A 16,102-nucleotide genomic window follows, 5' to 3' on the forward strand; every position below is an offset into this window, starting at 1 on the left:
AAAGTCAGGTTAGTTTCTTATCGTACGATTTAAACACATTATAGCACTGAAAACTTCTTACTGCTTGTACGAAGGCACATTCAAACTATAATTTTATCTGGTTTTGATGTTTAAAATGTTCCAGCGGCGAACCAGGGTCCTGTTCAGCTTCCTGGGGTGTTACAGAGTATTTGTTAAATCTAGCTAACAAAATATATATTGTGTGTTTGAGTGGTCCAGACGCTACACTTTTTATACCCAATCATGTTGCCAATTGACCTAATAAGTTGCAAATTGGTCCTCCAGCTGTTCCTTATATGTACATTGAACTTTTCCGGCCTCTTATTGCTACCTGTCCCAACTTTTTTGGAATGTGTAGCTCTCATGAAATCCAAAATGAGCCAATATTTGGCATGACATTTCAAAATGTCTCACTTTCAACATTTGATATGTTATCTATATTCTATTGTGAATAAAATATAAGTTTATGAGATTTGTAAATTATTCCATTCCTTTTTTACTCACAATTTGTACATAACTTTTATTCTCGCTGTAGTATTGTTGACGCTGCAGCCATGTCCTGAAGACGCTGTGTGCTTGGTTGTGAAAGCAAAACTAATTTGTTTGGCCTTCTAAAAGAGGACGATATCCGCTTCGTCATGCCCGGAGCTGATCCGTGCTGGTCGCTGAGGAAATACAACAACTTCGCGCTGTGGATCACCGGATCGGCTTTCACTGTGGACGTCACATGTGGTTGCCGCAAGCACGCCGGATGCTCCTTCGTTGAATCCGCCGGCCGCACCGTTCTCAAGCCCGCCGCCCCCGCTCACTCTAGGCCGCTGGGTGCTGCTCACTCTAGCCGCTGTGTGTCTCGTTGTGAAAGCGAAACTATTTTGTTTGGTCTTCCAAAAGAGGACATAATGGTTCTATAAAGTGGGGCAGTTCCAACTTTGCAAGGACAGTCTGGCGCTTCTGACTCACAGCCTGTAAGTACGTTTTTTATATTTAAAGAGTTTTTATATTTTATATATTTAAAGCAAGTTTTTTGGGCAGTGTAGAGTAGGGCTTGTTGTTTGTAATTTCTCCGATCACAAATGCAGACATGGTTTTATGTTTACGCGGCGCAATATACAACGCAAAGCATCAAAACACAGTATAAGTCATTATAATCAGTAATTATATCCCCACTGGATGCAACAAATGCCTAGTTTGTTATGGGTTTTATTGGTTTTGTCTCGTCACGCATGGAAACACAGTATGGTAGGGGCGTAACATTTCCGTCACATGCTTCAGGTATTCAGCCACTCACAACGCACTGGATAGCTGGCCAATCAGAGCACACCTCGCTTTTCAGACCGATGAGCTTTGTAAAAATCGACGCGTATCAGAAAGGCGGGGCATAGAGGAGAAACAATAATGTACAGTATGTGGAAAATAATGCAAAATAATGTTATTTTTAGCAACATCATATGACCCCGTTAATATAAATAATTATTCATTTAAAATATTATTTCATATAGATCAGTCATTTAAATGCAATTATGACACCAACACCTTGCAATGTGTGTTGACATAAAAAGTCACCACTGTTGAAAACAAAGTGATGTGATTTGATTTGATAAATGTCTTCGTATGGCAAGGTCACTGTAGGAAACAACCAAATGAGATGCAACTGTAGATACGGGACATACTGCACGGTCAGAATCCTGTTATAAACCACACAGCGCACTAAAACATGATCGGCAAGCACTGGACATCAAGTTCAATCAGAGCTGAAGCATAAAGATCGCTGAGGAACCTCAGAGAAGCACAGTGATTCTTATCATGCTAAATCCATTCTGACACGCCATCATGAGCCCAAACATCATTTCAGGACGCCGCCATCGAATGCAGCCCACATGCTTCACTCCTGTTCAGACACGCAGTGCACAGAACTGCACAGAAACATGGCACACTTTCAATTTTACCTTACTGCAATAAAAAAGTATCTGATTTAATATCATACATACATAACACTGTCGTGAAAGCGGTGTGGAGGACATGCACTCATATCCAAGGGCATGATGGGAATTGTGAGGGGTTTAATAAGATCTGAGTTGCTTTGTGCTCTGTAATTAAGGACCTGATAGGATAATTGTCATGGAAGTCCTATTCTGTAGCTGTCTGCTAATGAGTAACTATGAAAAGAGTCTGTGCTGTGGAAAACAAGATATTATTAAAAAGACTGTTGCAAACTTAAAAATCTATGGATGAATTCCTATGAATTAAGACTTAAGTTCACAATTAAGTTCAAGATGCTTTACGATCCAATCTGAATGATTGTATTTCAACCAAAGTCTTATATCACAATTTGAGTTTAATTGCATGATAACAATGTATTTTTGCTGAAAGCACAGGTTTTACGTTACATTTTCTTTTACACACTGAAAAACAAAATTGGTGTATAATTTACTTTATAATTTTAACAAATTTACAATTTTCACTAAGAAATCGCTAGTAAATTTCACAACTAATTACAAAGAAATGGCAAGAATTAAAATTTTGAAGTAGAAAGACTGAAATAGTATTTTCTTGTAAAACCTACTCTAACAATCTGTTTTATTGACAACTTGGTATAATCATTTTTTTTAAAGTGCATTAAGTTTTTACAAAATGTTTGATACCACTGAAATTTCACAACTATGGACACCAATATCAATATCACATGAAAAATGAATACTAACCTAATTAATCAAATTTAAAAAAGTTTCAGTCTTATTGAAGACATGTAAACAGTCAGTGATAAAATAAAAACAAGAAACTAATTACTAGCAGGGTTGTTATAGTTAATTAAAACCATAAAAATAAATAAGAAAATATTATTGTATTTCAATTAGTTGCCAAGAAAACTTTTCTCATTTTGATTTAGTTTAAGCTGATGTAGTAAAAATAACTAAAACTAAAATTGAAATAAAAACTATATAGACATACTAAAAACAAAACTACTAACACTTTAAATAAAAAAACTAAAAAAACTAATTCAAACTATTAATAAGAACTATAATAGCATTATACTTATACTAAAATAACATCAATCAATTATTAGGACAAATGAATGTAATAGAACAAAGATACAGATTAAATACATTTTTCAGGTCTAATCCAAAAATCTCGACCTGTTGACAAATTTCTACTGGTTTATTGTGTCAATGGGTATATCACCTAAGCCATTTACTGAAAATACTGAAAAAAAACATATACAGTGTATGTGAAAAAGAGACCAAAGACCAAAATCCCATGAACACACATTAAAAATATCCCCCAGACAACTGAACCAAGTTTTAACCAACCACTAGCTAACATAATCTATATCGATATTAACCCCTAAAGGAGTACATTCTGTATGGCTTGGGAAGGAATGACCGTGAAATGACTTAAACATCCAAACAGAAATCAGGCCTCATTCATCTCTGAAACAAAGCCTTTCTGTTCACTGCTTTACTATGAAACACACAGTAGCTCCAGACCAATGCGACCATGCCATCATCATCATCACAGCCGACGCTCGCTCATGCTGTCAGCTAAAAACAGCTCACAAACCATCTTAACTGTGTTAGTCACAGTGGAAGGACTGCGGCTGCAGCGGCTCTTGAGCTCAAGCGATCACGTGGGTTATTTGTGATGTTTAGACTGAGCTTGAGATCAGTGTCAGAGATCAAGATGAACTCTTTTTATTCATCCGTGACGGACATGTGCTCTGTTGTTCCATTACTAACGCTGAGTCCAGACAAACGCTGGCATTACGGCCCGAAGGCTCATTAAAACAGACCTTTACATCGGCTTTACTGCTGAGCTTTTGGCTTACTCGGCAGTTCAGACCAATTAGAGGATTAGAGAAGGTAGGCAATATCTCAAACCTTATCAAACGGATAGTTACGGTCCTGGATGCTAATCGGCCTTCATTATGACCCCGAATCTGATCCGGATAAGCACTGTGAACAAAATATAACATATCACACATGGCGAACTCTGAACTCTGACTGCAGCTTTCCTAGAACGAATCAAAGCTTTAATTAGGTGAAATATGAAGTTATTTGCTTTCAATTAGTAAAGTAGATAATTTGGGTAAAAACGGACATTTAGTTGAGTATATAAATTGGTTGATCTTTGTCAAGTTTCGACAACACAAATGGTAGCTATTTAAGCTTGACTGACCGTATTTGTGGCACAATTTTGAAAATAACTGAGTAAATGAATGGCATAAATATATACGAAGGAAACATATGCATAATTGTATATGCAAAATACAAAACCTGTCAAATTATTTATTCACCAATATTTCAGCCTTACAGACTTTTTCAAGATATACTATCATCAAATGGTGCACAGATATAAATACTGTATAAATAAATAGATTGTTTATATGAACAATATTGAACATTTTTGGATGAAAGCACTATGAATTAAGATTTAAGACTAGAAATTAAATGTAAAACTTAATTAAAATCATATCTGATACTGATAGTAAAATAATAATGGCAGAACTCATTTTTATTCGTCATAAACAAGTGTGTTAAAATGTGAATGTCACCTTTATAATTACGGTATGTACACATTTTGAATACTGTTAATGACTAGCAATGGACTAGAATTTACCTGAAAATTCTACTCATTTACCTGGTTTATGAGACGTCAGGCTTGCATGACAAAAACTAAATTTCCCAACAATGGCGTCAAAGTTAAAATGATAAACATTGATAAAATACACAGAATAAGCACCACACAATATGTGCATCATTTGCTCTTGCTCTCCATTTATTGTTAGAACAGAGAGAAAAAAAATATTTAATTAAGACCAAAATTTCTTGAACACAGTGAAAATACCCCCCCCCAAAAAATAAATCAGCTAATGTAAACTGTAGCTATGTTTCTATCACCCTGTTTCTATGCACATTTTGACATATCACATCAGAAACAAGTAATGGAAGTGCCAAATTTAGGAAAAAAAAACGTATTTTGCAAAAAAGCTTTTACGCTTGCTTGAGGTGGTTTTTGTGCGAAAAAGGGTTGATGTGAATAATGGGAGATGGAAACACATTTGCCAAATAAATTCCTCAATGCACATCAAAAGTCATGTGACATATGGGACGGCATAACCTGACTAACCAGCAGACCGATCTCGTTGCACAGCCTCTGAAATGTTGTTATGATCGTTCTTAATTGCTCGAGCAAAGTCGGTCATTAAAGTACTTTTGTAAAATTGCCTCCCAGAACTGTCTCACACAACTGCATTCACAAACAGCAGCATTCACCTCCGAAAGCATTTATTGTGTTTCGTCTGCTTGCTCTGAGGCACAAGTAATTTATTATATATGAAAATTATTATATTCAGTGGTTTCTCCTACTTTTCTTAGTGATATTTAGTGCCAGTTTATCAGGAAGTGACAATTTAGTTCTCTTTGACTCGTTGGATTCGCGAATGTTTTATGTGATGATTTTCCAATTTTGCGCATAAGTTAAATTCGCAACTTTCGCAACCCAGCTTAGATATTATCCCTCCCTATATGTGACCCTGGACCACAAAACCAGTCATAAGGGTAATCTTTTTCGAAATTGAGTTTTATATATCATATAAATAATAAATAAGCTTTCCATTGATGTATGGTTTGTTAGGATATGACAATATTTGGCAGAGATACAACTATTTGAACATCTGGAATCTGAGGGTGCAAAAAAATCCAAATATTGAGAAAATCGATAGCGTCCAAATTAAGTTCTTAGCAATGCATATTACTAATCAAAAATTAAGATTTGATATATTTACGGTAGGAAATTTACAAAATATTTTCATGGAACATGATCTTTACTTAATATCCTAATGATTTTTGGCATAGAAAAAAAATCTATAATTTTGACCCATAAAACGTATTTTTGGCTATTGCTACAAATATACCCCAGCGAATCAAGACTTGTTTTTGTGCTCCAGGGTCACATATGGCTTGGAAAATAATCAAAAAAAGAATCAGATCATGCAATTATCATGACATGACGACATACAGTATATACAATGTCTTCAACTATGACACAAAATATTTCTACTCATCTCTAAAAAAAAAAAAAAAATCACAGTTACCGTGAGGCACATGCAATATAATGAAAAAATGTGTGCGAAAAAATTTGTCCAAAAAAATGGCCACTAGTTAGCATGAGACTAGTGTGATATACCTTGCTATACCGATATTACAACTTCATTGTCAAGATGACGTAAACCATAAATTCATTTTTGCATGAGCTCTGCACAAGAATACCAAAAAAAAGTGAAGTAACTTTGTTGTTTACATGCAGCTGAGCTAGAAGTCGGCCTGTTGTCTTGAATCCAGAGGAACACAAACTCCCTGATGTCCACATGCTCATGGTGTTTGATGACGAAAAACAACCAGAAAACAGAATATTCTGACACCCATCTGGAAGAGCAGTCCCACCACAAACAATGATTTAGACAGCTTCAAAAGCTCAAATAATACATGTGTTGTATGGAAGAGTAAATGTAAGTGCTTTAACAAAAAATATGAGCTTCATACAGTATTTGAATACATAAATCCTCTGGATGCTGGCACCTCCTACTCTCACTGTATTATTCAAACTGCAAAACAGTTCAAATATTTTTCTATAGTAATCAACAGTATGTTGTAGATCTGAACTTGCATTTGAACCTGGACTATTCCTTTAATCCATTGTAAAGCCTGTGAAGGGGTTTAATGAGTCATTACGTAACAGCAAAAAGTCCCTCCTCCAGATCAAGCGTCACAGTTTTTGTACTTGAAAAGTTGAACTAAACCTTTGCTATGGTTAAACGTATTTCCGACAGCTAAGAGTTTAGATTAAAGAGACAAATATCTAGCACTTAATACTTGACTTTTTCTTCAGCTGCACATGTAGTGTGTACTTCAGGGAGCGTGAGGGGCTGCTAATGATGGCCTCCAGAGACCATCCATACCAGAACATATCCCTGTGACCCACTTACAGCAAATCTGGTGCATGCTTTTATCCTATAGACATACACACTAACTCAAGCTACTCCAATTGACTGTTATAATGGCCCTTGGACAGAGTACACTCCCATCCTGCGTGCACAAGAAAATCACCTTTCCGAAAGTCATGTGCACTGAGAACTAAGAGATCTGTGCTCCAGTAAGTGGGTCAAACACGCTCAGATTCTTGAAGGTACAGTCACGTCTAGCAGTAGTGGAAGTGTTTCAGTGGCTGACCAGGTTTGTGTCTCACATCTTCACACGAATAGCATAAATGCATGTATGCATTCATGCTATTAATATGAAGATGCATGTAAGAATGCTGTGCAAACACAAAAAATACAAAACGCATGTGAATTCATAATTTATTTTACTGCGGTTTAAAAAAAATAAAAAAATAAAAACAGAGACCGTAGACATATTTACAGATCTCTTAGTCATGCTACACAAATGTCCACCGACAAATGATTTAATCAGGTCAAAGCTGGTTCACCAGTCTCAATTTCTCTTTCCACATTTGAGTTCATTTTGCTGTTGAACTGTAATTTAGAGTTTTGTTGAATTTACTCCTGTGGCTGAAGTGATATCCAGTATTTTGAATGGTAAGAATCATACTTCATTCAGTTACATGAATGCAGATGCCACATCAGGCACTACAACAAGCATTAGCGTAAACTGCGTTCTTCTACATGTTTACAGCTAACACTTCTGGTTTAAAGTGCCCCTATTATGCCATTTTTAAGGTTCCTAAAATTGTTTTGGGAGGCTCCTACAACAGCTTTACATGCATGCAAGGTCAAGAAACATGTTTGTTTTCTCATAACATACATTTAATTTCACCGCATTTCTCAGTGATTCATAAACGATTCGTTCAAAGCAGTTCAAAGAATCAGTCTCTCTAAACCCCTCCTTTCCGTGAGCCTACTCTGCTCTGATTGGTCAGATGGCACAGTCCTTTGTTATTGGTCTCCCGCTTACAGCACATGTTGGAAACAATGCGCCTATTGCCATAACTGAATGACAGCTCCGGAGAGAATGTAGAGAGAGAAAAGATGGTATCGATTTTACCTTATAAACTCAAGCCTTAGTCCGATGATGAAACTAGTTGATCAACCCGAATCACTGATTCGCAAGCATGACTGGAGCAGGCGCTTCTCAGTGGTAAGTGTCAACTTAGTTTGTGGTGATTGCAGCATCATTGTTATAATTTATTTAGGTGCACGTGTGGGAACTGTATGCCAGAATGCCAAGCGAAGGTAAAAACCTCTGCTGCTGACAGTACAACAGGTAGTATTACACCTTTCTGCATTAATTAAACATTATGTATTTGGTGTATTTGGTCTATTTTGAATGATGTTTCTTACAAACATGCAGCTTTTTACTTCACAAGATGTTAAGTGATGGACTGGAGTGGTGTGGATGACTTGTGGATTATTGTGATGTTTTTATCAGCTCTCATTGTGACGGCACCCATTGACTGCAGAGGATCCACTGGTGATAGGGATGCTCCGATCCGCCCTTTTTGCCTCCGATACCGATTCCGATACCTGGGGTTCAGTATTGGCCGATACTGAACCGATACCAGTGCAGGTTTTTTTTTCTTTTTTTCAATCAATGTAGAATTTCTATATCGGTGTGTGTGGAACTGATAATCACTCTGTCACAATCTACTAAATACAGACTATTTCATTATAAAGAAAAATAAAATAAATATAAATATAAAAAATATAGGTATATTCATAATCTACATTAAAAACTAGTCTAGTGGATAATTCAGCAACAAAAGTTATTCTAGAAAAATCATTGCATTGATAATTTTATACATCCAAACATTTAGTGAAAAAACATTATTTAGCAGAGAACAAATAAAAGTGTAGCACTAAATGTCAAACATTGCTATTTGTATAGTTATAAAATCCATCCATGAAAAAACTATATATTTATATATAAATATATACTATAAAATTAAAAGATATATATTTTTAAATGTATAGCACATTTCTTTAATGAGGCAATACCTTATGTTACATAGGACAAAACATGGGACCCTGGATCACAAAACCAGTCATAAGGGTCAATTTTTCGAAATTGAGATTTATACATGATCTGAAAGTTGAATAAATAAGCTTTCCATTGATGTATGTATGTACAATATTTGGCCGAGATACAACTATTTGAAAATCTGGAATCTGAGGGTGCAAAAAAATCTAAATATTGAGAAAAATCGCCTTTAAAGTTGTCCAAATGAAGTTCTTAGCAATGCATATTACTAATCAAAAATTAAGTTTTCATATATTTACAGTAGGAAATTGACTAAATATCTTCATGGAACATGATCTTTACTTAATATCCTAATGATTTTTGGCATAAAAGAAAAATCTATATTTTTGACCCATACAATGTATTTTTGACTATTGCTACAAATATACCCCAGCGACTTAAGATTGCTTTTGTGCTCCAGCGTCACAAATACAGTCTGGCACAAAGCGCTAACAGTATGCGCATGCGGTGCAAAGAATGATGCTCTTGAAGCAACACAGAGTCACAGCACGCAACGCTTCGCAGTAAAAAGTTCCAAGCACAAAGCGAAGAGATATTGATGTGTAGTGCATTATAACTGTGCAACAGTTTATTGAGCCTTCTCTTTTAACAGTTTTAAATTTCAGTTACCGTGCGCTTTAAAAACAATTTATAGTCTTTTCTACTCCCATGCTTTGTTCTAACAGACACCTGGTAGCTAGTAACATGATTTAGAAACAACAATAAGTGCTGGATGCTGGTTTGAATGCTGAATGGAGAATGACTGACAGCCGCAGTGGATAAAAGAGTTTACGTGAACTTTAATGTACGGACTTAAATAATCATCTGTACCTCACATTAAGCTATCGTATGGCTTCAGGAGACTTGGAATAGAGTGCATAACGATTATTAGAGTTTGAACTTGCTGTTTCTTTGTAATTATTTGTAAAATTTACTAGCAATATCTAAGTGAAAATGGTTTCTACATCAATTGTTTTTCAGTGTAACAGTAGGACTAGCTCACGGAGGTCTTTTTAAAAAAGTCTGAGTTTGCCGAACATGAGCTCAGCTGCTCTGCACTAGCTGGAAATGTTAAGTCTTTCTGCGCCAGAGGTTTAATCATGATTTCAGCTTCAAATCTGAATGATCAATCAGTGTAATCTACAGGGTCAGTGTGCTGTCGACACCTGCCAGCAATCAAAAGCACATTAGGTCTGGAAACCAAGTTTATTGGCACTGACATTGTTCTCAGGAAGACGTATCATTACATGCTATTACTCTGCAATTTCCCTCAGTGTTTTTCCTAATCACACTTCTGAAGCACATATCAGCGGCACTGCTGCACTTACATGTGATCAAATTTTTTAGTAATTTACAATAAAATATCACAAAGGAGATTTGTATTTCTCATGTTTTTCTAGATGGTTATTAGATTCAATGGAAAGCAAACTGCTTAAGTTTCACGTTTCTGAAAAAGATCTCACATTCGTTCTTGGGTTTTCAGAAGAGATCTCAGACTTTACTCAGATTCAACAAGATCTCTGCAATGAACCAAAGCTCTCAATATAAACTCAAACATGCCTCATTCAATTCCTGAAAGTCCAAATGATCCAGATTTACAACTTACTCCATGCCACCAATTGACTCTTTTCTTTTTTTGAAAGGAATTATTCACTGCAAAAAATGATTTTCTCAGTATTTTTTCCAGTATAGATATCTAAACATTCTTAAATCAAGATACATCAAGACACAAATTTATAAAAATTCTGTTAGTTTTTGCTTAAACCAAGAAAAAATATCTGCCAATGGGGTAAGAAAAATAATCATAATTCAAAGAGAAAACAACGGCAAAAAAAGATTTTTTTTCTCATTTTTTCAGAAAACAAGACAAAGATAGTAAATATGTTTGCTTCTCAAGTAAATATATCTTGATTTAAGAATGTTTAGATCATTTTAATGGAAAACAAGACAAAAATACTTTAAGAAAATAATTTTTGAAGTGCATGAGCGAACAAGCTGATACATAAATGAAAGATATCGGAGAACTTCTGAGCTGTGAACGGGCAATACAAGTTTCACAGCATCTGTCATGATGGGGTCAATCACACAGGGGTCAAAGGAACGAACAAACTTTTATCAAATCAATGAGAGCCTGAGAGAACAACCTCTCAGCCATTCGATACGCTGCGGACGATGAAGTCAGGCGAAGCTGGGCTGCTGGAATGTGAATGCGGCAGAAAACATGGATAGAAAGTGGGCCATGGGGGTGTATGTGAGTTTTTTAGAGAGAAAGAATCGAGTGCTCAGGCCATATTTTTAATTCATATTTAAAAATATTTTGTCTAAAAAATTTTATATTAGATTTTTCCAGCTAATATTTCATATATAAAGTTATACATCAGTGCACATTATTCTAAAGAAGAAAAATGATGAAAAACATCTTTTCATTGTCGGTTTTTCATATACATTGAACGTCTTCCTTCACTCACAATATATCATGCTATGGAAGTACAATAGGTTGCAAATGCCATTTCATGTTAACTTTATCCATCTGTAAAAATAACTCTTCTATTATTTAACATGCTTTTTCCCATAGGCATTTCTTTATAAAGAATTTTCATGCAGCTCTTTTCCATACAATCTCATTTCCACATATTTAACTGGCACCACATTTGCGCCACTAAATTTGGGTCTGTTCCTCACATAAGCGTTCATGTGACTTGAGAAGAACTGAAATATATAGTATGTAAGTCTTATAGACTAGTTACATGATCAATTTTGCTGCTTTTTTGTTCATTTTGGAGCTGGACAGACAATGTCACAAAGAAATGTCATTGTATACAAAATAGCTGCATGAATATTCAAACACTCGCCTGTGTTCCACAGCATACAGGTTTTCAATAATGACATAACGTGAACTATACCTTTAAGTCTTTGAGTGTGCAGTACAGTATCAGTGTTTGCCACCCACTGGCAGTCTTATCACCGTCCCTTAAAGGAACACTCAACTATTTTTGAAAATAGGCTCATTTTCCAACTCCCCTAGAGTTAAACAGTTGAGTTTTACCGTTTTCGAATCCATTCAGCCGATCTCCGATCTCATGGGTGCAGCAGGCGCAATGATATTACGCAGCGCCTGAAAATAGTCCCCAGCTAGGTAACTTCCAACGGAAGGCACGCTCCCTGTGCAAGCAGGTGGTCACATTGGTTGTGTTGGTGGAAGTTAGCCTATTTTCAGGCGCTGCGAAATATAATTGCGGCTGCTGCACCCATGGTACGGCAGCAAAGTTCCTTGATTATTACACCGGAATGAGAGTATAGTTCCTAGCCATATCGGCTTAGAAAATCGCAACTTTTCATTTTCCGTCGGTCTTAGTACACGATGTAACTATAGAAGAGTCAAGTTTGAAATAGGAAATATATCGAAACTCTTTGGTCATTTTTGAGCGAGATGCTAACGGTCTAATCAGATTCAATGATCTATGCTAAGCTACAGCTAAAAGTGCTACCGCCAGACCCGGAGATCGGTAGAATGGATTCGAAAACGGTAAAATTAAACGGTTTAACTCTAGGGGAGTTGGAAAATGAGCCTATTTTCAAAAATAGTGGAGTGTTCTTTTAAGATGGCTGACGCTTAGCTGACATCCAAGAGCTACAGGCAAAATCTAACGGCAAAGGCAGAGTTTTCATCTTTCTCCCTCCTGTCCCAGATCTGCCCGTTCCAACAGGCCTCCGCTAACTGATCAGCACTGCCTCTAAAACAATCCCGATGCAATGAATATCGATGCAGTGCATGCTGTCTTTGGACTATAAAGGTCACTGGTGGACTGAAGACGTATTACAGGCATGTATCACCACATACCATGACATACACTTTACATTCACTGACCTACTTTTCAAAAGAGGCTTTTCATTCATTTCCTCTGGAGACGGTTCTCTGAATTTAGCATGACTATCAAACCAGCTCCGGCTCACAGCGGGGGTGGGTGTGGAGGCCATTGTACTGGCAGCTAAACTGAAGCTGCTTTTTACATTAACACTTTTGAAGGTGAATGTTGTCGATGCATGCACAACCATCATTAATTGGAGATGCATCCAGTAAGATACATTTCTGCTACTAAATCTGAAACCGGTTCTGTTGGAATAGCGAATAATGTTTGGTTTGATTTTTGATCCCATTTTATTTGAGGCTACGATATATTCCAATGGATGCATGCATGCTATCTGAAAGCTAGTGTTTCAATAAAATGACATTTTGAATGTGAATGTTTTCAGTGCATGCAAAACCATAATTCACAATGATTTCCAAAGAACTTCAATGATGTATTGCTTCATATTCATTGGAGATAAGATACATATCTGGTAAGAATAGTTAAAAAAAAATCTTTATTTGAGGCTGTGCATTATGGTATATTCCTAGGATCTTCAAATAATGCAAGCATGCTTAACAGCTTGTTATTAATTAAATAAAACTAAACAAAGGCCTACTTATGATGGTGAATGTTTCGACGCATGTAAAACCACATTCACAGGGATTTCCAAAGAACTGCAATGATGCATTACTTCATATTCACTAGAGGTAAGATATCTTGCAAAAATGGATAGGACTTTTTTTATTTAAGGCTAATCTTAAAATAATGCATGCATGTTTAACAGCTTTCCATGAAGTTGTTTTTAAATGAATTGAAACATACTTATAGTGAATGTTTCCAGTGCATGCAAAACCAAAACAAAGATTTCCAAGGAACTGCAAAAGTGCATTGCTTCATATTCACTGGCGATAAAATAAGAATGGCTAAAAAATTATGTTTGTTTTATTTAAAGCTGTGCATTACGGTATAATCTTAGGATTTTAAAATAACGCATGCATGTTTAACAGCTTTCCATTAAGTTGTTTTTAAATAATTTGAAACATACTTTTAGAGAATGTTTCCAGTGCATGCAAAACCATAATTCACAAAGATTTCCAAGGAACTGCAAAGGTGCATTGCTTCATATTCACTGGAGATAAGATAAGAAATAAGAATTAGGTTTATTTTATTTAAAGCTATGCATTACAGTACAATCTTAGGATTTTAAAATAATGCATGCATGTTTAACAACTTTCTATACAGTTGTTTTTAAATGAAAGAAAATGCACTGAAATCATTCACATCATAAGTACATGCAAACCACCAGTCACGAAGATGCTTCATTCGTTTAGAACATAACATGCAGCAGTCTAAGACACATTTTAACAACAAACTTAGAATTGAATGCAATAAATTAATTAAAGTAGCAATGTGGGCAGGTTATGGTTATGGCCAGGAATAATGCATTATATTCTGTTTAAATGAGACCTGTTTTACAATGAGTCCATGCATGCTCGATAGCTTTCCACAAGGTAACAAATTAATCCAGTGTGACCTATAGAGCTCCAATGGTTGACCCACAAAAAAACACACTTGAAAGTGGGACTGAGCACATCATCCACAGAAACAGAGGTGACAGTAATCCAACATCTGATGGAATGGTGTTGACATAACTGGACCACTAAAAAACCGAACTGCATATAACGGAAATGCCATCATATGAATCTCTGGATTCGCTGATTTGTACTCACTGTGATGCGAGGGATGTTCTTCTTGCCCTGGTATCCGGACATCTCTGCGCTGATGGCTGGAGATCCGCACGCGTAATGGTTCCCGATGCGCGTTTGGAGAAGCGACGCCCCGCAGCTCAATGACACCCGCCGCCGTCGGCACAAAACAACCTGGACGCGATGGAGGAAGGTTTCCAGACAATCCTGCAGAGACTCTAAAGGTGGAGGATGAAATTTCCCCTGTGTTTCACGTGACGGGCTCTTCTCTCTGGTTCCGGCAGGACGCTCTAGACAGACACTGATGGAGATTTACACGGCCAAAGCCACCGTGCATGCGCAACACCCCACCCTGATCCACGCACGCGCGCACTCTCTCTCTCTCACACACACACACACACAGTCTGGTTGACTATCCTTGTATGGACTCTCCATAGGCGTAATGGTTTTTATACAATACAAACTATATTTTCTATCACCCTACACCTAAACCTACCCCTTACAGAAAACTTTCTGCATTTTTACAATCTCAAAAAAACTCATTCTGTATGATTTATAAGCTTTTGTACCCATGGGGACCTCAATTTGGGTGGTGTGTATTCAGGTTTAGGTCCCCACCAGTGTAGAAAAACCTGTACAACCTGTACACACACACACACATGTTTGTTTTTATGGTTTATGGGGACTCTCCATAGGCGTAATGGTTTTTATACTGTACAAACCGTATTTTCTATTGCCCTACACCAACCCTACCCCTAAACCTAGCTATCACAGGAAACTTTCTGCATTTTTAGATTTTCTAATCTAAATCATTCCAATCATTCTGAATGATTTATAAGCCTTTTGAATTACGGGGACACTGGAAATGTCCTCATAAATCACCTTCTCGTTGTAATACCTGTCATACCCATGTTATTATACAAATTTGTGTCCTCATAAACCACATAAACATGCACACACACACAGACACACACACACACACACACATCTTCATACATGCAGGACAAGATTCATTAGATAAAAACAATTATATTTCTACAGATTTCTATTGTATATGTACTTTCATAGAATTACAAAATGAGTTTGATGAATAATTAGGCTATGTTGATTGTTTTGATTTTGTGAAGCACAAAAGTTAGCAATAAACAAGAGTTACATTTTCTGTATAATATGAAACGACAAAAAATGTTTTTATTTATATGACTGTTGATAGTATTCTGAGGTCTCTCTTTGGAATAATATACATTTTGTATAACAATGTGCAAATATTTTGCTGTTCAAAATAACAATTCATTTGAATTAAATCAGAAATAAAATAAAATACAATTTGACAAGTTTTAATATCGCTGCTTTATTCATTATGGTTAGACCAGCAGATAGATTTTTTTATTTAATCAAATCAAATCTCAACATCTCAACATGTCTGCAAACTTAGAAATGACTCCTGGCCTGGTTTATCCTTAACAATAAAAATTAAAATAAATTCTTTATCAATCTATCCTTAATGATTTTTTTT

At 36.1% G+C, this 16,102-nt stretch overlaps 1 protein-coding gene across 1 annotated transcript in view; it reads right to left on the reverse strand.

Moving 5' to 3' along the window:
* The window catches only part of LOC107560268 (dihydropyrimidinase-related protein 2-like), a gene marked incomplete at its 3' end in the record, with an annotated part of 28,503 nt that extends 13,559 nt beyond the window's left edge, over nucleotides 1-14,944 (reverse strand). Inside the window, exon 1 of the mRNA XM_016244411.1 lies at nucleotides 14,611-14,944. Coding sequence (XP_016099897.1) covers nucleotides 14,611-14,652 — 42 coding nt within the window. The remainder of the gene's footprint in view (nucleotides 1-14,610) is intronic.
* Nucleotides 14,945-16,102: the final 1,158 nt, after the last annotated feature.

Source organism: Sinocyclocheilus grahami, unplaced genomic scaffold (assembly GCF_001515645.1).
Source record: "Sinocyclocheilus grahami isolate Dianchi unplaced genomic scaffold, SAMN03320097.WGS_v1.1 scaffold717.1, whole genome shotgun sequence".
Lineage (NCBI taxonomy): Eukaryota > Metazoa > Chordata > Actinopteri > Cypriniformes > Cyprinidae > Sinocyclocheilus > Sinocyclocheilus grahami.